Source organism: Choloepus didactylus, chromosome 21 (genome assembly GCF_015220235.1).
Source record: "Choloepus didactylus isolate mChoDid1 chromosome 21, mChoDid1.pri, whole genome shotgun sequence".
In the NCBI taxonomy this organism is placed as follows: domain Eukaryota; kingdom Metazoa; phylum Chordata; class Mammalia; order Pilosa; family Megalonychidae; genus Choloepus; species Choloepus didactylus.
The window spans coordinates 33,806,844-33,832,384 of NC_051327.1; the positions used below are offsets into that span (position 1 = coordinate 33,806,844).

At 40.4% G+C, this 25,541-nt stretch overlaps 1 protein-coding gene across 22 annotated transcripts in view; it reads left to right on the plus strand.

Moving 5' to 3' along the window:
- RBFOX1 (RNA binding fox-1 homolog 1) overlaps window positions 1-25,541 on the plus strand; it is a 2,130,504-nt gene that overhangs the window by 2,029,011 nt on the left and 75,952 nt on the right. For all 22 annotated transcript variants that reach the window (XM_037813986.1, XM_037813985.1, XM_037813992.1 and 19 more), the window contains 2 exons: window positions 1,177-1,237; window positions 8,895-8,948. In XM_037813986.1, coding sequence (XP_037669914.1) covers window positions 1,177-1,237; window positions 8,895-8,948 — 115 coding nt within the window. The remainder of the gene's footprint in view (window positions 1-1,176; window positions 1,238-8,894; window positions 8,949-25,541) is intronic.

Here is a 25,541-nt window from a genome sequence, read left to right on the forward strand (position 1 = left end):
GAATAAGCAAACGGAGTTTCCTGTTCGCTATCTGGCCCCTCTTTTTCCAAACAAACAAACAAAAAAAAACAAAAAACCCTCAAATGCTGATATTCGGAGTCTATTATTTCTACCACTGGATCCCTCTCAACCCTGCCCCAGGGTCATATTTGTTAAAACTATATAAAAAAAAAAATACCAGTTAAAAATGCTTTAGTCTTTGGAGTAAGATGTTGCATATTTTGCCTTTCATTTTCCCCCTTCGACGATAACGCTTAGGCCCCTCACCAAACTCTCAGTAACCATGGTAACTGTATACAAACCCATGCTGGCGGTGGTGGTGAATGGTAAGTGGTGAAGTCCATCTGCCGTTTCACGTATTTAGTGCTGATATATCTATATACATATATTTATACCACGTGAAGTTTTTTGACTTGTTGTATTAAGTTTTCTTGATGCTCTATTTTTTTGGATATTGGTACGCCTGTAATTTGAGTGTACGTTCTAAGCTAGCCTGGGAGGCACTGATTGGATTGAGTTATGACCGGTGCACATCTTACTCAGATTGTTAACTACATATTGTGTTCAACAATGCACCCTCTCTTCTATCCTTTCGTTAGCTGTGATTTTAAAGCTTGAATGATTTTGTTAATTCTTGCAATGTACAAGGCTCTTATCCCAAGTGTTGAATGCTAGATATTGCTTCCTGATGGTTCTCTCCCCCCTTACAGTGCTGCACACGGCTAAAACTTGTTTGTCCCTTTTTTTTTTGACATTTATGTTTCCTTGTACCTTGTCTTTTCTCTCTTCTACTCCACTGCATGTCCCTTCATATGAACTTTATTTTACATTGAAAAAATATTTATTGTTTCTGTGTTACCATGGAGTACACGCATGCTTTTAAATCTTCAATTATGCAGTACCTTTTAATTTGCTTTTACTGTCTCTGTATTAAACTTTTCAATGAGATGACATTGCTTTATTGAAATGATTTGTAAGTTAAAATGGTTATGAAGTAAATGTAATTATAAAAATGGATGATTTTGTTATGCATCTACTGCCTTTTATAAATTAAAATGCATTTTTGTTTTTTTTTGTTTTTTTTTTAATAAGTAACCACAGTCATAATGCATGCAACTAATTGAATTGGGAGCTGGGCTTGGATGCTGTACTCATTTCAGTTTTCCATGTACGTAGGTAAATAATGCCACAGCCCGTGTAATGACAAATAAAAAGACCGTCAACCCTTACACAAATGGTAAGTAGAGACTTTCTTTGCAGAAAATGCCTTCCGCCTCTGAATCTACTGAGTAATTAACCAGGGAGCCTGTTTCAGCCAGCCATGTCTGTTTCAGTGTGCCCACCATGCCAGGCCGCTGACCTGTAGGAATGGCCTGAATCAACGGGGTAATTTTCATGACAAAGGCAAATTCCGTTTTCAGGTTAAATACAAATGGCTTTCTTCCATTCGCTTCAGAATAACTCCCATTTGAGGTGGAGATCCAGTGATGATTTGACAATTGGTTGGGTTATTTAATTTGTTGTTATTACGGTAAGTTGAGGTGGTAGATGGAAGTTTTTGTTTCTTTCTTTCCCATTGTCCCTTCCTTGATCATAGCCATTTCTGGAAGGACAACCACAGAATTTGGTCATGGTTTTGAGCCTGCTCAGGAGCTATAAAGCTTTTGAAGTGGCATGGAGGGAGCCTTATGATATACATACCATTCTTTACTTGGATTTTATAAATCAATATGGATTTCTTTCCATATTAATACATATAGTCAAACTCATTCCTTTAAGGCTTACATTATTTTCCATAGAAAGAGTATGTGTGCTTATTCAAACCTTCCTTCCTAATTGACATTGAAGTCTTTTTTTTTTCTTTTTTTTTCTACTATAAACAATAGTATTGGCATATGGGATTTCAGTTTCTGTTTTACTTCTTCCTTCTGCCAATAGCCACCAATTGGCAAAGTAAGTGTGCTTTTATTTTTAAAAGGGGCACTGTTGAACAGAAATATACCATTGATACAATAGGGTGCTAAGTTGAAAGACCAGAAGAATTATTTATGCTTCTGACCCTTTCTCCCCAGCCCCAACCCAAGCCATACCAAATGAGATAGACAATTTTCAAAGCAGGCTTTGAATGCCCAGTGCTGAAATGAAGAAAACCTCTGATACACGTGTCATGAAGCCTTTCAACTTAGTAAAATAATAGCTCTAAAACTTGCCACAGTTAATATGTGATGACATCAATTGGATGCTGAAGTGCTCTGTGTGTTGTCTGTCAGAAAAGGAAGCAAGGGAAGCCAAATATTATCCCTTAAGCCATGTGTACTCATATTTGTTTTATAGAAAGAGTTGTTGATCAATGTCATATCCAGGGACTGAAAACTAGACCTGCACTGTGTTTTGGAAACATTTCAAAGCCATTTATTAATAGCCAACATTTCTGGAACATGGACTGTGTGCAAGGTATTATGTTAAGCATTTAAAATGCTCAGGACCCACATGAAATCCTACAAAGAAGACATAGGTATCCCTATTTTAGAGATGCAAAAACGTAAACTAGATGAGGTGACATAATTAGCAAAACTTTTTCCCTCATTATGAAGTAATAAAATCTCGGGGTCGTGCATGTGTGCGTCATTTTCCCGTCATCTTACAGGACACTCTCAAATGGCAACTGACCACAATAACAGAAAGATTATTAATTGTACAACCAAGAGCTCTTGCCAGATGTTGGTATAAACCTCCCACAGCCCATTCCAGGCAGCCATGCATTCTTGATTTCCAGGAATAAGTCAGGGGGTCTCTCATCCATGTACCTGAAATGGAGCACTAAGAAGATTATCCCTGACCCGCATCTCCAGACACCACCCACCTCAGGGATGGATGGATGCTCAAGCAGAACTGACCTAAAATAAATGAGATTCCCAATTACATCAAGACTGTTGCTTCTATAGACTCTTTGGATACTGAGGTTTTCAAATTCAAAAGATCACATTGACCTTTGGTATTCAAAGAGAAGTCGTTCTCCAAGTTTTTGAAATCCATCATTCGTGAATATCACCACAACAAATAAATTTCCCCATAAACTCCCGTACAATAGAACTGAAACTAATGCGGCCCTCTCAGATCCTTAACAAGAGAGGTTATGATAAGAGAGGATCAGTCAGGACCTAGGGATCTCAAGGTGAAGTGAGAAAATTAAGTGATCTGTGAGGTTCACTCATTAGCTAAGTCATTCATTCTCACCAATCACTGAGCCGGCGCTTCAGAAAAATTATGAATTACTAGAGTCATCAAGTTCTGAGGTCATCTTCAAATAGTGAGCTATAACTATCAACGCCAGCATTATACCCATGCATTCCTTCAATCATGTATTCAAGCAGAGTTTTAGCAGCTGGAAAGGTTTAAATGGTGACTAAGCTTGGCTGTACAGGCAATGGGGTACCTATCTAGGAGGCTCTGCCATAAATAACATCATAAGGAATGCAGATTCCACACGCCAGGACACTTGAACGTGCCTAGAAGAGAAGATTGTAGAATGAGATATAGGGGTCTGGAAACACTGCTCATCAGAAAGCCACACAAAGAGGGAATTGGGATATTTTCCCAAGAGCACCTACCCACACCAGGAAGTTGGGCTTTACTTGCTCATTAGAGGTCAAATGTTTGTTCTGCCAAACAAGTTGAGAGCTGTATTCCCAGGGATTTCCTGGATGATGGGGAAATGTGGATGTTAGATCTGGCTCTTTGATTTTCTTAGTGACTTTAGGAAGAGTAGAAACTGGAAGAAAAGATCCAAGATTGTAGAACAAAGTAGACCTTGGTTCCAATATCGGCTCTGCCATTCACTGGCTGTATAACTGTAGGCAATTTGCTTAAACTCTCCATGAGCCAGTTTTCTCAAAGGGGAACTATAGGTATAACAGGACCCATTTCATAGAGTATTTGTGATAATTATGGGTGATGAAGTTCTTGACACAATACAAAGTGCCCTAAAAATAATGTACAGCTATTAGTAGCACAGTATTATTTAAATATACCACAGTGTCAATAATAAGTTGTCACTGTTTTCCTTTTTCATATAGTAGATAGTAAGTTGAATTTCCTGATAAACATACTAGCTTAGGAATCAAATAGGCAAATGCCAACAGGGACTGGACAGGTAAAATAAATGAACATAAAGAAACTCATAGTCCTTTTGGACTATCTTTCATTTTCATGCTAGTTAGAGCAAAATGTTCTCTACTAGAAGCAAAACAGTACAAGGGTGCCAATGTAACATGGCTGACATTTGACCTCCATGCCAGGCGTATGTTAGAGAGTGCTGGTGGCTCTGACTAATTAGAGGGCACATCTAAACGGGACCACTCCTGGTCACCTCCAGTAAATCAGCGGCCTGGGGGATGCTTGACCTAAAGATGCACGTTACAAACAAAGAAATGAGAAGGTAATTCCAGGTAGCATTAACAGCTCTGCAGGAATGGAAACTGGAAAGTGAGTCAGAGATTCAATTTTGAAACATTCTCTTTAAAATGTGGGGGGAAAGTTACCAGGAATTTTATCATTTCGATAAAATCTAAGTGTTGACAACTAATTCATGTTGTTAAACAATGCTGAGTGAACCAAACAAGACATAGCTGTGCACACTGTGCACTTCTCTCGGGCTTGGGTGTTGCCTCTGGCACTATTTCTGCTGCCAGGTTCTAGCATCCTTAGTACAAAACACGTCTCCAGAGAGCCTTTGCAGGCAGTTTTTGAAACCCTTGTAGTGTATTTAAAGGTACATTCAAGAATGTGTTTCTTTGATGGCCAACCCTGCAAAATCCCAAAGAATGCAAGTGCTGCTTGTCTACATGCACATCCTAACCTGTCCTTCTGCAGCAGTCAAACCTGGGAACCTTGGCTGCGTTTTACTAAAGAGGGCTGGCAGGTGACCATTGACTGGCTAAATTTGGGGATTGGTGTGCAGCCTTGGACCCTGGCCACAGAGGAGTCTCTCTGAACTGCTCACCTGCCTGATATAGAGTGAGACCCCAACATGTCTGATCTCTGCTCCATTGCCTTGTAGTATGGGGGGCCCTGGGAGGCTGGGAGTGGTAGGCTTTATCAGCTGCTCTCCTTTAGTTGTAAGCCTCATTGTTCGGTTTAATGTCCTTGATCAAAATCTCTGAATCTGAAGGGCCTGGGGACCCACGAAAGCTGCCTGAGAAATTGCAAATGGGATCATTGTGTCTCGTCTTCCTGGCTGCGCGGGACCCTGTCTCTAGCAGGTTTATCCCAGGGGTCTCTTCCAGGTATTAGGAGTTGCAGGGGCGGGGAGGTCATTTGCATCTGATTTGCATACATTTACATCAGCCTGCCAGCGCTCTCTAAAGTCTGAGTGGAGGTGATTTTCAAGGGCTGGATTCTTACTGCCTTTCCTGGGAAGACAATCGACCCTAACAGGATCCTTCTTCATGGGAAGTTTATTGGGGAAACAGGTCATTGAGGCTAGAAGGAGACTGAGCCCTGGCCAAAGGGGAATGAGTCTGTTAGAAAGAGCTCGGTCTTCCTTTGGCATCTTTCAGGGGGAAGCCAAGTGAAGATTTATGGAGCACGTACAGGTACTTTTTGCCAAACAACAGTTTTAGGCGCTGAGGAGTCACAGCAGGTAACAGTCCTGCTCATTTGACCGTTCATTTTAATGAGGGAGAATGGTATAAAAACAATTAACCACAAACACAGACAGGCATAACAATTCCAGGCAATGTTAATGGCTACTAAAAAAAAAAAAAAAACAAACTAGGAAATGGATCCTGGAGTAACTTTAAGAAGTAGAGGAAAGTGACCTTTAAGTAGCATGCTCAGGTAGGCCACTGGAGAACTAAATGTCAAGTCGGTTTGGGGTTGAGCTGGGGAGAATTCTCTAAGCAGAGGGAGCAGTGTCCCTGGCGCTTGGAGAGAGGTGGCACAGTGGTACAAATGGGCGGAGGCGGGCAGGGGTAAGGTTGGGTGGGCTTTGTAGATCAAGGCCCAGAATCCATGTTTATTCTAGGTTCATAAGGAGGCTATTGAAAAATTCTGAGTCATAGAAAGACATGTCAGATTTACTTTCTAGAAATTGCTTTAGCCCCTATATATGGATTAGATAAGGGGAAGGAGGAAAGAAGGAAGAGGGGAGATGGGAGGGGAGGGGAGGGAGTCGATGGTGAGAGTTAGGACATTCTTGTTGAGGGGTTGTCCACGTAAGAGATAGAAGCATCCTGGCCTGGGATGGTGGCAATGGAGAGGGAGGGAAGTAGAGAGAATGAAAGCATCTTTTGGAAGATTAGCCAAAAGGGTTTTCCAATGGATTGTACATAGGGCATAAGGGTAAGAGAAGAATCAAGAATGATTGATCAAGAATTTTCTCTTGAGTAACCCAGTGGATAGGGTTGCTGTTTGCTGAAGAGGGAGGATTTGGTGAGTGATGGGTGGCAGGGGAGGAAGGAGAACAGAGGTTTGGTTTTCACGCCCGTCTTACCTTTCAGAAGGGCCCTTCCTTTACCTTACATGGGAGTGAGGCAGCCTCATTTGGGAGAAAGGACCAATGATGGCAAGAAGGATGATCTGCACATGGATGTTCCCATAACAACCTGAGCTCACTCGTTACATTTTGCTGCTCAAAGATTCCCAGTTGGTTTCTTACAGAGGAGGCCGTATCAATTACCTCTCTCAATTAATACTTGCAAACATGAGATTGCACAGGTCTCCCTAATGAGACAGAGTATCATTGAATTTCTCTTATTTTTATATTGAATTAAGCTTTTCCATGGGTAGGCTTGGTTAACTGATGGATAATTGACAATGAATAGATAGAAAAGTTTCCTGGCGCAAGGGAATGAGGAAGATGAAGGTACATGAGGCACGTGAAAGAAACATTATTATGGGCTGCCTTAGACAGCTTTGAGAAATCCATTTTGTTTTGTTTCTTGTTTTTGGTTTTTTGAGAAAATGAAGGTCCGTTGGTATAACTCACGATTTTGAGGGCCCGTCAAAATTGATCGACAGGTCCCCATTCAGTAAATGAGGTGCCCCAGCCTTGGATGAAAAGGAAGTGTTTAAGAAGGCTCATAAGGGTGTACTCAAGAAATAAAATCTGACCTGCATAGTGGGAAAATGGCCCCTTCACCACTACCAGAAAAAGGCAGAGGATAAGCTGGGTATAAAATGGGGAATGGGAGAAAGAAGGGAAATAGTAACTTAATTACTCATTTAATAGGGCTCCATATAGTTTTTGTTCACAAACTCTAGATTTCTGTGAAGAAGGGCTGGACAGATAGAGATCAGTAGGGATGCCCAGGTACACCCCTGCAGTTTTATTTTCAACTGCTTTGCTCTGGTTTCTCTTAGACACCAAATGACTTGAAGTATAGACAGGTTCCCCTATCCATAGGAGGTGGACATTTTCTTTTTGAGTGAAACTTCAGTAGATCAAATTGAAGGCATTTTCCACGTTCATAAGACACCCACTCTGAAATTCCTGTGAGACAAGATGTAGTAAATATGAGAGGAAGGTGGCAGTGCGAAGCTTCAGAAACTGCTCAGGCATTGGGTCTGGGGATTTAATGTGCCCAGGGCGGGGAGTTTCTCTATCCACAAACCTCCCGGTGACTCAAGGAGAACACTTTGGAGAACCCTATCCTGAGGTCAGCCTGGAGGCTGTAAACCAGCTAGCTGATTCAAGTTGGAGCTGAAAATTCTTAGAAACGAAATAGTCTATGAAAGTTCTGGAAATTTCTTAGTAGGTCCATGGGGGCCTATCTATTGAAATATCTAGCCTCCGGCTTCCTCAGTGCATCATAGATTGGAGATTGTGGTCACTTCTCAGCTGTTCTTACAGACACTTCACTTAGGTTAGACCGGATGTCACACCTCTCCCTTCAGAGAAAAGCTCCCAGATTTCTTGTCAGAAACACCTTCCCTCACAACCAAACTTGCGCTCTCTCAGGAAGACTCTCTGGTGTTCTATTCAAGGCAGCATACCTGTCCTCTGTCTTTCAGGAATTCTGAAATGGATGTTTTCATAAAGACTTACCTGGAGGAGCAGGAAATGATCACAGAACCCTAAACCGTGATCTTTGTTCAGAGGTTGTCCCCTAAGTAATGCCCCCAGGGTCTGCAATGTGGGTGGATTTCCAATTCTCAACTATTCTTGGGTGTTCTTTTCTTGAGAAAAATGTCTAAAGCTCCAGGATTCATCTTACAGAAAACTCCCTATCCATAATGGCTAGAAAATTACAGGATTCTGTTCATCTTAGGTACATCTTATTTGAAAGTTACCTTAGATAACATGCAGTGATTAAGAGATTTTACAGTTCCTGAATACATTGCAATGCATAGCACGCTAACTCTCTAGGGATAAAATGCTATTTTCTTTGGAATTCAGAAAGTATTTCAGAATCCTGTAGTATCTTGGGGTCATAATTGGGAAAGGTAATTATTGTCAGAGTATGTTGCCACAAAGAACTCTCTTTATGTGAGCTTTCAATTTTTTTGTGAACGCGATATGAAGAAGCATGCGATGGATTCTCTAGCAGTGAAGTTTGAAAGAAGACAAAAGCTTGAAATTACTATAGTGGTTCTGGAAAATATTGATATGGGAGAAAATTAATTACCACGTCATTTTCAAAAGGTTCACCTGTAGCTGGTCAGTAGTTTCCATTTCATTAACTTGTATTGCCTGAAAATCAAAGAAGGGCATGAATGACCAATCCATTTTCCTATGTGTAGTTTTAAAATGTTTTCTATGCATGCAGATACTATGTATCTTCTAAATTTTTAAATAATAAAGAACATGAAGACATTTGATTTGCGGTTGATTTGCAGTGTTATAAGTTGTTGAATTAAGTGTGATAATAACATTTTTTTTATATTTTTTTAAGGCTGGAAATTGAATCCAGTTGTGGGTGCAGTCTACAGTCCTGAATTCTATGCAGGTAAAGAGTTTCTCTTTGCATGATGTCTTCTTGGTCCTTTTCTCAGTGTGCTTTCCTGCCAATGAAGAATGGATTTTATAAAATAATCCAAACACAGTGAATCCCTATACTAACAAGTCCTGAATGATTTCTTTGGGCAAAATCAAGAGTGTTTAAAACCCTTTAAATCATAAAGGGGAGTTATGTAATTTTCCTTGTGGGGTAAGCATGGAGTCTCTACTGCTTTTGACATTTTACATTGATTTTGTCATAAAAAGCATCAAGGCTTTGTTCGGTGGCATATTGAACGAATGTAGTTCTGTCCACTCCCATTTTATTTCAGTGTGTTCCAATATATCTTTATGCCATGCATTTCCTTTTGGGATTGCAGTGTTTTCTCTGGCAAATCAGAGAGTTGGCTTAGTAATTCCAATAATGGGGCAGTAGATTGGAATTGCCAAGAGATAGAGTATCTAGAGAACTGGGGAAAAAAAAAAAAACTACATTGTCTTCATTAATCAGCTTCCCTTGGCAATTCCATCCCTCTTTACTTTCCCTTCAAGGATCTGTCTCTGCCCTCACCCTATCCCTGCCTACCCACCAACCCCCACTCAGTTGGAAAATCCACTGTCTTAGAAAGCCTGGTTATCAAATTTTTGGGAAGGACTAACCCAGAAGCAACCGTGTCTGCATGGCCGTGGGAGTGGGGGAGTTGCAGAAGCTGAGATTTCATGTCTGTCTGGCTTGGCTTGGCTCGTCCCTTCTGCCTGTTGTCTCAGCAAGGCTGCATTTAACACCCTAGAACCTGAGCAGTAGGTGGGCCACACATACTGAAAAGAAGTCTTTCCTTGCTTTTTAATAAGGAGAAATAAATTCCCAATTGGCTAGATCCATTCGTTTAGTGAGCTCTTGATGGTAAGTCATACCCTTTGCTTTTTCTTTATCGTCCTGGGATGCCTTACTTCAGTCATTTCCCAGATACTAAATATGAAACCCAGTTGCTGAGAAGGAATACAGGAAACATAGATGGCTTCTCTGGCACAATAAACAATTTGATTAAAAATACAAAATTTGGTAAATAGGGGCAGGTGTATGACTATTTTCCCCACTAGGATAGCTGAGTTCTGGATTTTGGGTAGGCAGTGTTTATAACTCCTCATGCATGTCTTGTGCCTCAAGCTTGGATTTAAATCCAGGGATTCTGTGAGGTGGAAAGAGTTATATAGACTGTTGTGGGGGAGGAGAGACTGGGCTTTTCCATTATTAGCCCCTAGAACCTACCTCCTGAGAGGAAAGAGCAGAGTCAGGAGCATGGACACAGTTCCCAGGCAGCCTAAGTTCAAATCATGGCTCTCCAACTTATCAGCTGTGTGACTCTCGGCAAGTTACTTAACCTCTCTGCGCCTCGGTTCCTATGTGTGATAAATGGGGATGATAGTACAGAACTCATAAGGTGTCTATTAGAGTAAAATGACTTGATATATAAAGAAGGTTTGTTCCATAGCCAGCACCATATAAGTGGTTGATAGATAAAAATAAGTAAATATTTCATCTCTCTACCCTGAGGGGGCAAAACAAGAGCTGATTCAGTGAAATTCTGAGAAATCCATTAGACTAAGAGATTTGTTCCTTAATTTGTGAGAGAACGAGTCCTTTACTTCTCATCATATCTGTTTCAGAGGAGTAAATTTCTGGGGTCAGGGACACTGCAGGCTGTTCTGGGGAAACATGGAACTCAGAAGGTATTCCTGGGGTGCATCCTTACGCAAAGCGGGAAAGCAGTGAAATCTCCCAAATGGGCAAGGAGAAAAGCCAGAAGGCAGCTTTTGAGTCTGCAGGCCCAGCCCTGTGAAATTGAGTAACAGGAGCAAAGAGACAGCAGATTCTCTGCATGTGTGTATGTGTTTCTGTGCACACATTCTCCCCATAGTTAACGGAGTCGTGAACAGGAAGCAAGAGGCCATCCTATGGGGATGTAGGGTATAGACACGTGAGTTGCAATAGAGAAGGGAAAGTGCGTTTTTCTGGTCCCATGTGATGTAGTCATCGGTCACCCTTGGCTTTAATAACCAGAAACACACCATGTCACTCCTTTGTGTTTTCAAATCTATATATACATCTGTGGGCTTTTATGAAGGTTTTATTAAGGCAGGAGAAACGACTCAGACTGACATATACATGCAAGAATAAACTAGTCAGCATAATTTCTAGAGCATTAGATTAGTCCTTCAGATTAACCCATAGTATATCTTCAGAGGTTCTATCATTGGACTACAGGGAGAGAATGAGTTGTAGTAAGGATTAATATTTATTGAGTATTTCTATGGCCAGGCCATGTGCTAAGCACTTTACATGAATTACTGTATTTAATATTCAAGGAAATTTTCCAAATGAGGAAACTAGGGCATGAAGAGGTTGTAGCACTGGCCTAAGATTTCACAGCTGGTAAGAAACAGGATGGGATTGGAAATCGGACTTCGAGGGTCTCAGAGCCTGTGCTCATTACCACCAGAATATACTGCTTCTTGGTTTTTTATGAATATTAAAAGTCATAATTCTTATTGGCTGTACCCCACCAGAATAGCTCATGCTACAGCTCTCTGTCCAAACCAATCAAATTAAAGAAGAGAAATAAGATAATCATTCTGGATTATTCCGACAACAACCCCACCCCCACCCCCACATATTCAGACGTGTTCACTGGTTGCATTGGGGGTAGCATTTGAGGAGCCTGGACAACCAAATAATTATTTCTGTAAGCTTCTTCAATATTCTGAAGTCTAAAAAAATGGGACATTTAAATTAAATCTTTGGGAGCATAAAAAATGGAGGTAGGTATTCCTTGATAAATCTGAATATTTGTGCTTCATGCTACCGATATCTGGAGTATCCTAAATAACTACACACATTCTCTCTTTTCCCTGCATGTTTGTGTGTGTATGTAGACAGAATTCATGATTTTCAGAAGTGGGGGGGGAAATGGTGCTGCAAATTCAACACTCCAGAACAATTCCTTTGAAACATTTGAAGGCCTGCAAACATTAAGCAGCCAGCCAGTTTAGATATTAAATTTCAGGCACCTGTATCTATGGGATGATATATGCAAAGATATAGATGTGGGATGTATTCATTTCCATATCCAGGTATACTTATTAACATCATACATTTATATAGCCACGACTAAGAATTTAGGGGGCATTTTAAATTCCCTGAGCTATAAAATAATCTGGATTTAACTTGCACTTTTGAGTGTGACTCAAAGCTGAAATACAGCCCTTGACATTGATTTGCTTCGGATGTTGGACAAGACAGCCCGTCTCTGCCTGAGACAGAAAGCCGGACTTATCAGTCATTTCTATAAAGAAGACTTTGTGTTAATGACAAATATCATAATATTCCCACAGTATAATTATTGACTTTCTGAAGCTTATGCAGAATTAACAACCCAGCCTCCAGTTGTCTCCAAGAATGGGGCATGAAAAGTTCACATATTTTGTAAATTAAAATCGATATTTTCAATCTCTCCTAAAGGTAATTTTCCTAATTTAGTGGACTTTTCCCTAACATTTATTTTCTCTTTTAATTATAAAATGGCAGGTTATTGATTTTCGTATATAACCTCCTGACGTCCCGAGTGCATTTTTATTGCTAACGCAGGGTGGGGGTGGGGGGAGTAGTTGCACTTGTTAATGAGGACCTTTAATTACAAGCTGAACAGTATTAATTTGCTTTGATAAATTATGACACACAGTCTCCCTCACACACATATTCCAAGAGAAGCGTTTAGAAAGCTGCTTTGAAAAATGTTTCATGTCAGTGATTTTCTGAACTCTCATCAAATAATATTCTTTTAAATTCTTATCCATTCCTGAAACAGATACACATACATCAGTATATTCCATGGACATATGTAAATCTTCTCTGAGGACTGGCGGATGTTTTCCTGTAAAACCGAACAGCATTGATTATTTTTCCTAATTCTAATCATCTTCACGCTCCTTGGGGCTCACTTTCGAGACAAATGATTGATAAACTGATTTAAAAAAAAGAAGAATCAAGGTGAATCTAGGTAGTTCTTGAAGACTTTGGTCAATGTCTGTGGCCATCCCATTTTAGAGTTTTAATAAAACTGAAGGCACTAGGTATTAGTAGAATATCTTGTAACATTTGTTCCCAGTCACTTGTCTCAAGTTGTTTGGTGTAGTTGGAAATAAGAGTCTCCAAGTTGTCCAGATGAACAGGACTCAAAGGGATTCTTGCAATTTCCCAATGAGTGTAAGAAGTTCCCTTGCCTTCTAATAAAAAGATTTATCAAAAAGCTTGTCTTTTAGAGATCGTCTTGATAGCTAGGCAACAACACTGTTGATTTAAGGCACCTTTAATCTTCATAATTAAGTAAAAAAAAAAATAACAATGTTATACAAAGTTGTCAGCATGGTACTGACAAATGGCAAATTCACCTGTTTCTCAATTGCCAATAAAGAGCTGCTGCAAAGCTCTCCCACACTTTACATCATATCTGCCAACTCATTTCTGTGATTAAATATTCCATCAGTGGGGCTATAAGGCGGCAAAGCTTAACAAGATTCATAAGATGTACCACCTGAACACACATAACTCACTTCCATGGATGGAGAGCACCCCATGTGCAAAAGAAAATTGAAATGGAGTTAAATTACTCTGCAAGACACGATCAATAGGGAAAGGAAAAGATCTTCTTTGCAATGCAAATCTAAGATATAGTTATGTTCTGATGACAAGAAACAATTAAAGTCAAAAGTAGAGATACCCAGAGTAAATCAACCCCAAAACCATGAAGATGATGGTGACACTGTTATTATTAGCAGCTTTTGGGCACAGTGAAGGGGATCCTGAATGGATACTCCTAAAAATAAAAATTTCTGGTTTTGAAAGAAAACACACATATACTCAAAGAGGGGAATGCCTGGCTGAAAAGTATCATTTAGATGGTGGTCAGATCTTGAAACGGGCTCGTCCTGGGATTAGAGGAGGATCAGGTAAGATAATGAGTTGAAATAACTTTATATACTGCAGAGCAAAATAAATACGTGAGGCTAGTGTGATCCCCGAAGTCACCTCATTATGCCCGTGTTGGCAAAAACCTGGCCACTGACCACGTGACTTCATACCAGCTAGGTGATGGAAAGTGGATTGGAATCTCAAGATAAAGTTGAAAAACGAAGAGGATGGATGTAACTCTCTGTGCTTGCTTACCTACAAAGGGCTTCTGTAGCTGACCTTGGATTACCCATATAAGGGCATTTGTTTTCTAAGGGCTTCTGGTCACTCTGAACCAAGAGTCATCTCAGAATTGATTCAAAAGATGAAGACACAGGCCTCCTTTCTAGTTGCTTCCCCACCCCCAATCCATCGAGTCCAGTACAGTTAAGAACGTAGTCTTCAGCCACCCTTTCGCAAGGACCACTTTCCAGTTACATCCTTGCGATTTGGATACAGTAGCATCTGAAAAAGTCACGTTGTTCAGAAACCGTGATAAAAATGATCCCCTGACACAAGCTCATTTTCTTTTATTGGTGATGGTCCCGGGCTTTTTATTGGGCTTGTGGTGATTTTGCCAGAATACCGGCTGCAAAGCACACCTAGTTCGGGATGACTCCCTGCAGCCTAGAAGATTGTAAGATGGGTTTGAAAGGTACCTGCTACCTGCTGCCTCCCCAGGTGCCTTGAAGCATCATGCACAGGAGCCCCTCTTGACTCAACTGGTTCCCCACAGATGCCCAAAGGACCCACCTAGAGCCGCTTAAAGCAAAGGCTGCAAGGAGCAGTTCCTAATGAACAATGACCTTTAGCTCTGTGATGTTTTGTATAATTTACACATCTGCCAGATTCAAATACAGTGCACTTCAGTGAACTGGAACAGAAAAGTCCAGATTTAAGTCCCCAAGCAACAGATTTTCAGCTTGAAAATGTTCCACTTCAAAGAGTTTATCTTGTACATCTGTTTACCTTTGCCTCCCCTTTTGGTTGCAGTTTACTCTGCTTCTCTCCTCTTCTCCCTCAATCTGTCTTATCAGATTTTATTCCATCCCTGCCCACATTTAGCCTTAATTTTAATCTTCATCCTTTTCCTGTCCCACAGAGGGAATGCAGCACATCTTAGCTGGAGTCTGCAGAGTTTTTTGTTATTTAAACAAGATTGGAACTTGCTTATGTGTTAAAAACTGCATTTCCTAAAAACATTAGTTCCCTTTCTGTTGCATCGAAACTCTGCCGAGGAGAATGCCCCCAGAAGCAGGGGGTGGCAGGATAATCCATGTAGAAGATGCCAAATGTCTAGGCCACAGGCGAAGGATGAGGTTTGAGCATCTGGCTTTGGGGGCAAGTCATCGCTTGGATAAATTTCATAGGGAAAGTTCCCGGCCACTATTAACAACATACTGAGCAACTTAAAGTACCAACGACAACAGTAAACCAACTCTGAGCAGTTACTCTGTGCCCGATATTGCACTAAATACCTGACGTCTCCTTGAATCCTCATAAAATGTTATATCATTATCTTCACCATATAAATGATGAGACCATGGCTTGATGAGCTTACCTCATCCTCCAAATGACAGAACTCCTGGTGGAAAAGCTGATTATTAGAGAAAGATATATATTTTTTAAGTCCAAAGCCTATCTTTTTACCACCATGTTACACAGCTTCCTCAATAGGAGTAGACTGGGGCTTGCTCTATATGTGTATTCACAGAGTATTCAGCAGATCTGAATACTTGGTTCAGAATATATTGATTAGTACTAATGTATCTGCATTTAACTGAACACTTTTTGCATACCAAACTCCATATGGGGATCGTTACATGCATTTACAGAGTTCACAACAATTTTAAAGGATAAGTTGTCATTATTTCCATTTTTCAGATGAAGACATTAGAAATCCACTGAAGTTAAGTTGCCTAAGGTTGCTGACTTAGAAAGTTTAAGAGCTTGGATCCCAGCCCTAATCTGAGTGATTCAAGCTCATTCCTTTTTATTCCAATAAGTTTTTTTCCCCAAAATTCTTTTGTTAACCCAATATCTTGGATTTAGGGTTCTACCTGGGGTGATTTTGACCCTCAGGGGACATTTGGCAATTTCTGGAGATGTTTTTGGTTGTCACAATTGGGAGAGGGATGGGGGCACTGGTGAATAGAGGCCAGGAAAGCTGCTGAACATCCTACAAGGCACAGGGCAGTCCCTCCACCATGAAGTATCAAGCCCCAACATGTCAACAGTGCCAGGGTTGTGAAACCCTGTCCTAGACAGAAGCACATTTTTGGAGATGTCGCATATTCACTGAACACCTGAACAGCTCTCAAGCCCAATGGATGACTTCTCCTAAAGGTGGGAGACCAGCTATGGTTATCATTGGCAGTCGGAGAATTCAAAGAGCAACATGCAACAGATGTCCCCTCTTGTGACTTTTGAATCCACAAGGGAAAAGCAAATCCCTTGATTTTACACTCCCCATTTGTGTCAGGGGGCCCCAAGATCACCCTCAGACTCAGTAATTCACTGGAAGGACGGAAGGACCAATAGGAATCAGAAATGCTGTTATACTCACAGTTCCCATTTATTAAAGTGAAAGGATATAGATTTAAATCAGCAAAGGAAAAAGGCACATGGGTCAAAGTCCAGGAGAAACCAGGAGCAAGTTTCCAGGTGTCATCTCCCACTGTGGTCACATGGACGCACTTAGTTCTCCCAGAAATGATGTGTGACAGCATGTGTGAAGGGTGTAAATCAGCACACACCACTGACTTCCAGTAATGCATCCTTTTGCTCAAAGTTGGAGAAATGAGGGCCTGCAAAGTTTCAGATACTGTTCTGGGTGTTGGGGACAGTCCTTCCCTCCAAGCTGGTTGTATAGTGAAGGATGCAAATGAGTAAACTCTTATATAATAAATGATACCCACTGGAGCCCTAAAAGGTAACACTGTTCTCTGCTGTAGATCTCAGAGGGGTGGTGGAAGGTGGGTCTTGAAGGATAAGTAAGAGTTCACTTGCTGGAAAATGGAAAAGGTGTAGCTTTATCTCACTATAGGTGTGATGAGTAGAACCTTGGTGGATTCCAGAGGAGTTTCTCAATCTTAAGGGATCATCATAACCAAATGAGAAACATTAAAACAAAAATGTAACTACCCAGTCTTCACCTGGGACCTACTGAATAAGAACTTCTGGGGTAGAATCAGGTTTTTCCAAAGGCCCAGAAATATTGATCTGATAAAATCAGAGCGTGCCTTCTAGAGAAAATTGTGAAACACCTTGTAATATCGTAAAAAGGAATCTGGATTCTGGAATTTATCCTTTGTGTGGTAGGCAACCATCGAAGGTTCTTTGAGATAGATGATAGATAGATAGCTAGATGATAGATAGATAGATAGATAGATAGATAGATAGATATGGAGGCAGAGAAGAGGGAAAGAAAGAACGAAGAAAGAAAGGAAAGACAGAGGCAAAAATACCTGGTCATGGGTTGACACTCCTATCTACATGGGTAGTTATCACCCATGTCTACACTCAGAACATAAAGACCATTACTAATATCTAGGATAATCCCTGAAGGGCAGAAGGAAGTAAGAATAATTAGCAACTGCTCACCAGTCCCCCAGCCTGGTTCTTGATAGACCCCAGGATAACTCAACTAGCACCCAACCCTAAGGCTATTGTAAAACTTGTTTCCTGGTTTTGTCCAAATCTTATCCTTAGAAAGTAAATTACCAGAAATTTCAAACATGAGGTGATTTCTTTTTCTTTTTTAATGTTTTAACTTGTGTTGCAATTGGATTATGAGCCATTTAGTTCTGAAGACTTTTCACTTCCCACTTTTAGTGTTCTTTTCAAAATTTATAGTTCACTGTTATTAGCTCAACCAATTAAGTTGTATGAATAGAGACAAATTGGCCAAATATTGTATAATACCCTTTATGTTAATTATATGTAGGTACTCATTTTCCAATATAAAACAAAGCTTCCCATTGTCTTTTAAAAGTAGTACTGAAGAATCAACACACAAATGGCAAAATCCTACTTAGATTAAGTGCATTGATGACAGTTAATGCATTTCTGAAACTTCTGTGGAACTGTTACAACCCATTACGGTCAAAATATTGGTTTATGAAAAATTAATAAAGCCTGTGGAAAATGGAATTTAGCATCTGCATTAGCTATTTACTCCAAAAGAATAAGCCAGAATTAATTATGTCATATGCTACATTCTAATGAGTTTTTCATTAAACTGTATACCATTATGGAAACTAAACAAGGATTATTCAAAGAATAATTCCAATGGCTGTTATTTTTTGAGAGATTAAATTAGTTAATGGGATAGGCATTCAAATCTGATATAAAGGCTAATCGATGAACACTTAATGTATTAAACACAGTGTAATTTTAAAGACATGGCACCCCAACATCACTGATATCTCCTGTGGAAAAATGTGAATCTATTTGTGTGTTTCTACGTCTTTGATATATATGTAGTGTTGTAAAGATTGAAACCTTCTGCATATTCTGTCGTATTTTTAAAAATTTATTTCTTTTTATGGGAGAAGTTTTAGGCTTATGGAAAATTTTACATAAAATATAGAGTTCCCATATACCACCCAATTATTATTATCCCATATACCACTTCCATTAGTGTAGTACATTTGTCACAATTCATAAAAGAACATTTTTGATAATTGTTTTATTAATTATAGTCTATTGTTTACAGTAGGGTTCACTGTTAGTGTGGTACAGTCCTATCGGTTTTCTTTTTAACTTTTATTCTAGTAACATATGCAACCTAAAATTCCCCTCGTTGAATCACGTTCACATATATAATCCACAATAATTTTCACAAGCTGAAATATTCGACTTTTTTGGCCCATAGGTGTGGGTGGGTAGGTGGCGTATGTGCGGTGTGGGAGGCATATTTAAACAAACGTATCCAGTTCCTCTTTGATAGATGCAAAGGTGACGTATACTTTCTACTATCTGTCTTTTCTACTTTTGTACTATCACCAAAAAAGGGGTCAGAATTTTAAATCTAATCTGGGACAGGAAGGAATCTCAAAATGAATCTCTGTCTCCATTCCACAAATAAATCCAGTCCCTCCTAAGGTACTGTCCAGTAATAGTAGGTGAAATATAAGAGTGGGGGCACTCACTAAAGCTCTCTAAAAGATTTTATAGATTTTTGTAGCATCTTAGAGGCTCTTTTCCCCAGGAAGATGAGAGAGAGAGGAGGCAGGGAGGGAGGGAGGGAGAGAGAGAGAGAAAGACTGATTACGAGGAAGGTTCTTTGGGTTCTTTGCAGAAACTTTAAACTTTGCTGATATCAGCTCAAGCACAATTTTGCATTATTGTTTCTCCCAGACAGGGATGGCAAATTAAAATGTTTTCGGGAGCATCCCTAAGTTGAATAAGTGAAATGGGTTTGGTGGAGACTGTGGCAAAGCGAAACACTTTGATCATAGGCTGTTCGAGGAGGCCTCTCACCCCGCCCAGGGTGGCCCGGCCAGGCAGCAGCGCTGCTCAGAATTCCGAGCTAGGAATCTGTCTTGTTGTATCAGTTCTCCCAAAAGTAAATGTTTGTAATTAATTCCCAATCTCAGAATGTTTGCCATTGATTTAATGATGTTTGACATTATGTTAGTGGTCAAACAAAGCATTTCATCAGCTCTCGACTTGCTACCCCTTTCCTCAAAGAACAAGGGGGCAAAATGAGTCCCAGACTGTCATATTGTGAGATTCTCAACAGTAATAATTACTATTTCCATCGCTATTACTTTTTATTGCAATCATATGTATTATCTACTATTGCCAAACACTTTCCTACAACAATACCAGATAAAGTAGGTATTTTTATCCCTATTATCCAAATGTAAGAACTGAAGCTCAGATATGGTATATGACTTGCCCAATGTCATACAACACCATCCGTGGGGCCAGAAAAGAAAACTAAAGTTTAACGTTTCCAAAGCCAATGCTTTCTTAGCTACGCTATTGAACTTTATAAGCTCACTCTTTTTCCTCTACAATTCCTGCCTTGTGTCTCATTCCAGTCTCCGAAGTGGGGATTTCTTATCTATATGGGATGCTTTCTGCCCAGGGGCTTCCATGGTTGGATTTAAAACCCTGTCACTGATTCTGAAACGTGATCAGAAGGATGTCACTAACATCTTTAGCCTAGGAGAGTGAAGTGTTTCCAGCCAGAAGGCGACTTCAGAATTCTTAGACATTGCTTAGTTGAAATGAGGATGGTGGATGTTTATCATTCAGAGGGTGGAGGGGATGTTTAATCAACTTGGGACCACGTGTCACCACTGATAAGCAGGGGTAGTTTCCTGAGAAAGTCTGAGCTGTGGAGTTAGACAAAGCTGGCTCAAATTTCAGTTTTGTTTCGTATTTTTTTTCTCTCTTGAGGATTTTTTAAGAAAAATATTATGTGATGCATGTAAACCATCCTAAATGGTCTCTCATTTGTGTTGGCTGTGCTTGAGGTTGCTTGTTAATGAGTTCTCCAAGTGTGGTTCTCAGACCTGCAGTTTTGGCATCCCTGGGAGTTTATAGAAGTAAAGAACCTCACGCCCCACCCCAGACCCACTGGATCAGAATCTGCATTCCAGAGGACCCCCAGATGGTTTAGTGCAGGTTGGAGTTTGAGCAGCAAGGCTTTGGGACGGCGCTTTTCTAGATATTGACCCCCACAACCTTGAAGGCCAAAGGCCTCAAGAGATGAAACTTATTTCTGTTGTTTTTGTTCTGGTTGATTTTGCTAGTCCTCCACGAATACTCCATGGAACAATTTCTCCTAAATGAACAGCAATGACTTAAAAAGAAATTGGGGGCAAGTATTGAGAAAACATGCCTGTTTAAAAATTGGGGTTATTTTCAATGAAAATGAAATGAAATTACATTTTTTAGCAAATATTGGTAAAATGGTATGCTCCGAATTATTTGGATCCAGCTTCCAGGGGAGAGGCTAAAGGACCAGATAGTAAATCTTTTTGGTTTGACAGACCATAAAGTTTCTACTGCAACTACCCAGCTCTGGGATTGTAGCGCAGAAGCAGCCCTAGGCGAGATGTAAATGAATGGGTGTGTTCAGACAAAACTTTATTTATGGATTCTGACGTTTGAATTTTATGTAATTGTCACTTGTCACCAAATATCATTCTGTTGATGTTTTTTCAACCATTTAAAAATGTAAAAACCATTCTTAATGCACCAGCCCTATAAAAACAGGTGACGGATTGGATTTGGTCTGCAGGTTGGAGTTTGCCTCATTTTGGCTATTGGAAGCAAAGACCAGTGGATCTAAGAATCTGGTTGATTTGATTTTCATTCAGCTCCCCAGTATTTCTAGTTGGGCAAGAGCCTAAACTCTCTCTGTTTCAATATCCTCATCTATAAAATGGGTGTTACATTAACACTTGTTTCAGAAGGTTAGGAGTAGGTGATAATACAATTAAAACTTTGAGAGGCTTGCCTGACGTATTCAGTAAGCCATTTTTGGAATTGTTATTATTTTTATACTTACCACATTGAAGTAATGCAATATTTTCTATCAAAACCACTATTAACCTGAATTTTGGAGCAGTTCAAGTTGTTCGTTAAAATATAAAAATATTAATAATCAGGGAGAAGATTGTATGGAGATTCTTTGTACTATTCTTGCAACTTTTCTATAAGGTCTGAAATTAGGTCAAAATAAAGAGTCAAAAGAAAAGAAAAAAATGATATATGTATTTTTAAGTGATGAAAATAAAAACAAAAACTTACAAAGTAAATCGGAACGAGGGATTATTGACAGTACAGACAGATTTACTTCAGGAAGTACCCCAGTGCTTGAAGTCCTGCCATCACCCTTGAGAGAAGCTTATCTTTCAGGCTCATGTGAAACATTTGGAATTAGCTGTTCAAATATTCTTACATGGATTCACTCAGTGCTAGTCTGATGTTCAAAAATGTCTAACTGCAAAAGCCTCAGGGCTTTGGAGAGATTTGTCAACTGGAAAGAGAAGCCTTTACTGGAAGGGACCACAGACAAGCTCCCAGCCGCTAACACCAGTGGAAGTTTGTTGTTTGGATGAGCTTTGGAGAATACCCTCCAGTGAAGTCAAGTTGCCTGATTGAACCCTACGACAGTGCTCCTAGTGAGGCTGGTGAGGTGGGAAAGCCCATGTCTTCTTCTGAAGGGGGTAACCAAGAATGACAGAATGACCTCTCTAGGGTTATGCAATTAATTGTTGGCTTTGTGCTCCTTGTTCACCCACCTGCCTCCAGATAATTTGATAAAACAGCTGAGATTCCAAGGGCGTTAGTCTCTTTGTTCAAAATGCTACAAAGCGAAGATAAAAATCATCAATACAGAAAATGGTAAAAGATGAAAAAAAAATCTACCTCTTGGCCCTCAGATATATTTAGCCAATTTTCCTTTTGTCTTGAATGTATGACGATCATAGGCCTGGATTTCTCAAAATGCATCTGCCATCACCACCATCACCCGTGCAACTTGTTAGAGCTGCTGATTTCTGAGGAGCTCTTTAGGGGTGGTACTGGGAAGGTGCACCATTGGACTTTCTCCCCAGGTGATTCGTAAACGCTCATATGTTTGAAACCTCTGATTTAGTGAAAGGAAGGACTCATTGCATCAAGATGTGGCAGTTGGCTCTTCTCCAGCCTGGACTAGGTGAGAGCACAGACCTCCTTGCCTTCTGAATCAAGAGCTCTGAGGATGGGGAGCCCAGCAAGCTGTGGTCTGACATGTCCTCCAGGTGATTGTGATGAACGTTCAAGTTGGAGGACAACTTGGAGATTGAGAACTCTGGGTTCTTCTTAAAGCATCTCTTCTCCCTTCTTCAAGAAAAGAAGTTCGTCGGTTCCTGTTTCAGCAAACTGTCCTTTCCTCACCAGCTCAATTTAATCGTTTAATTATGACCAGCATTTCCATACTTTTCTTCTAACTAGAAAAGAAGAAGAAGAAGAAAGAAAAGAAAAGCTTTAAAAAGTCATTCTGGAACAATGGAAGCAGAAAGGAGAGAGTGATAAAATGAGTAATGGTGTAGCAACCCAATAGCTTGTTTGCCTCTGAACCCTTAGGGAAGTGACAAAGTTGCTCTGTAGCTCTATTTTTCCATCTGTAAAGAAGGACTAATACTGTCAGACCCTTCTTACCAGGAAGGGACAAAATGAGGTGTAAACATTCTTTGGTAAATATGAGACAAAAGTTTTGATTTTTTTAAACAAAATTGATGTATCATTTCCAGTAGCGATTGCTGTAACTATTAAGATTTTCAATTATGATTGCCACATATAGCAGAAATGTGAAATAAACATTTTGCCGAAGTCATAATATTTATTTCTAATAAGAATTGTATAAAATACCTTTTAATTTCGTTTATCTCAGTGAGCAAAGTAACTAACTTGTAGTTTAAGGTTTGGGGTTGACATTTGGAATCTTTCCTTTGTTTGGTTTCATGTGCACAGATTTGTTCCTCTGTGTGAGGGCTAAAAAGACAGCTTGTTGTCCTTTTGAGAAGCACATGGGGTTCAGTGGATGTGCTGGATGTTGCCCTTATGTGAACCCAGCACAGATCCTGGCTCATGGCAGATGCCAGCAATTGTTGAATGAATCATCATACTGCTGAACACCGCTAGCCTCATCTTTTCCCAGCTGAGCTCTGGAGGCAGAGGAAGGTAGCTCTGCAGATGGTCTTTTGTACTCATAGAGGCATTCACCTGTGGGTCTTTGTTCTCACCTAATCTGTCCAGTATCAGCTACTTTACTAGACTCAGTAACATCAGAAAAGGCAGACCCCAGCCCAAGGGCACTGTTTTCAGGTAACCTTGGATGAGAATAGAGATTTTGTGAAGGTGCAGACAACACAAGACACATACAAAACCTTGCACAGAGTAGTTGCTCAAGAATTCTCATTCAAGCTTAGATAGCTTATGAAGTGTTTTTTTTTTTTTTTGTTATTCTTTACATCTTTGATTTTTGTTTGTTTGTTTTGTTTTGTGTCTCAATAGAGACAAGAGCAACCTTCTCCAAATTTCCTAGTCCTTCCCAAACTCATGAAGTGAATCGTCTGCTCTTAGTTGCCAGGCATCTGGGATGTTTCTTTGACCTTTTCTTAGGAATCCAGAAATTATAGGAAAGAACCTAGTCTTTCACCATTGGGCTGCCCTGGAGCTGTGCCTACTGAAGCTAGAACAGCGGGCAGACATTGCAAAGCAGCCTTCTTCTCTTCCTTCCTCCACCTCCAGTCTAGTTTTATTTCTTAAAACTGTAACACGACTGCTTATCAGAAACCCCTTCGTTTCTTTCTTGGTTGCTTCCTGCCTCTCTGACTGGGTTCCAGGACCCATGGGGAGATGACGATAAAAAGGACATGCTTCCTGACCTTTTGAAGTTTGCAGCATCGATGGAGATGATGCATATTAACTGGATCATTATAACACAACCAGAAAAGCAGATGAAGGGAGTTTAATTCAGCCAGGTAGAGGCAAAGATCAGATCCGGGTTTCTGTGAAGGGGGAACCAAGAGCTGACTTCAGAAAGGGGTTCTCAAGGCAGAGGGGAAGGGCTTCCTGGGGGAGAAAGCAGCTGGTTCAGAGACAAGGAGTGTGAAACTGCACCCCTGCTCCAGTTGATTTGAGCCCGACGTCCTCACTCAAGGTTGGCAGCAGAGTAGAAACGTTTTGATGCTTTCTCCTTCCTGTCCATGAGAGGAAACATTCCTTCTGGGTTTCTCCCTGCCCCTGAGCTCTGGGGAGTATCTAGGGGAGCAGAAAGCATTTTGATGCCCCATCTAAGCCCTTGACCCCAGCCCATCCTCCCATGGCCCGAGGATTCCCTGTTTGACCAGGTGTCCATTTTGCCAGAGATTGGGACACCGGTGATCATGGCATTCCAAGTCAGTGAGTGTGATGAGTTTTGGAAAAGGTTCTGGTTATTCTGGAACTATGGCCTGTGACACGCAGCCCAGTCTCTGCCCGTTACAGATAAAGTCATCAACAGTCCGGACTGCCCAGGGTTCGTGCTCCGCTGGGTGGGTCAACCTTGAAAGAACCAGATAAGAGGAGGAAACAAGCAAATCCCATAGAAAGAGTTTGTAAATATATTTGAAGTTTAAAAAGGTGGATTCCCAGATCTCAACAACAAGCAGAAGAAAGCACTGTCAAGAGAAATTGGTTGGAACAAGCAATATTTTTAGCAAAGAAAGTAGACAGAATTCTTGAAAAAATGTATTATGATTCAATCATATTCATAAATCCCTATGGGGGCCAGGTGTTTTGCTAGGTGCTGAGGATGAAAAGATGAATAAGATTTGGCTCTGCCCCAGGGAGATTCTGTCTGGTAAAGAAGAGCAATATGAAAACAGAAAATTGTATTTCAGCATGACAAAGGCTCTACTAGGGGCATAAAAATGTGTGGTGGGAGCAAAGAAGAGAGGGATTAATTCTCTTCTGGGGTTTGGGAGGAGAGGAGGTGACCTGTAACTACACAGTACGGACATGGGGGGAGCCATTTTATTACATCGAACCACATGAAATTGCCAATGTTCAATCATATTTGACAAAAGAGGTCAATTTTATATGGTT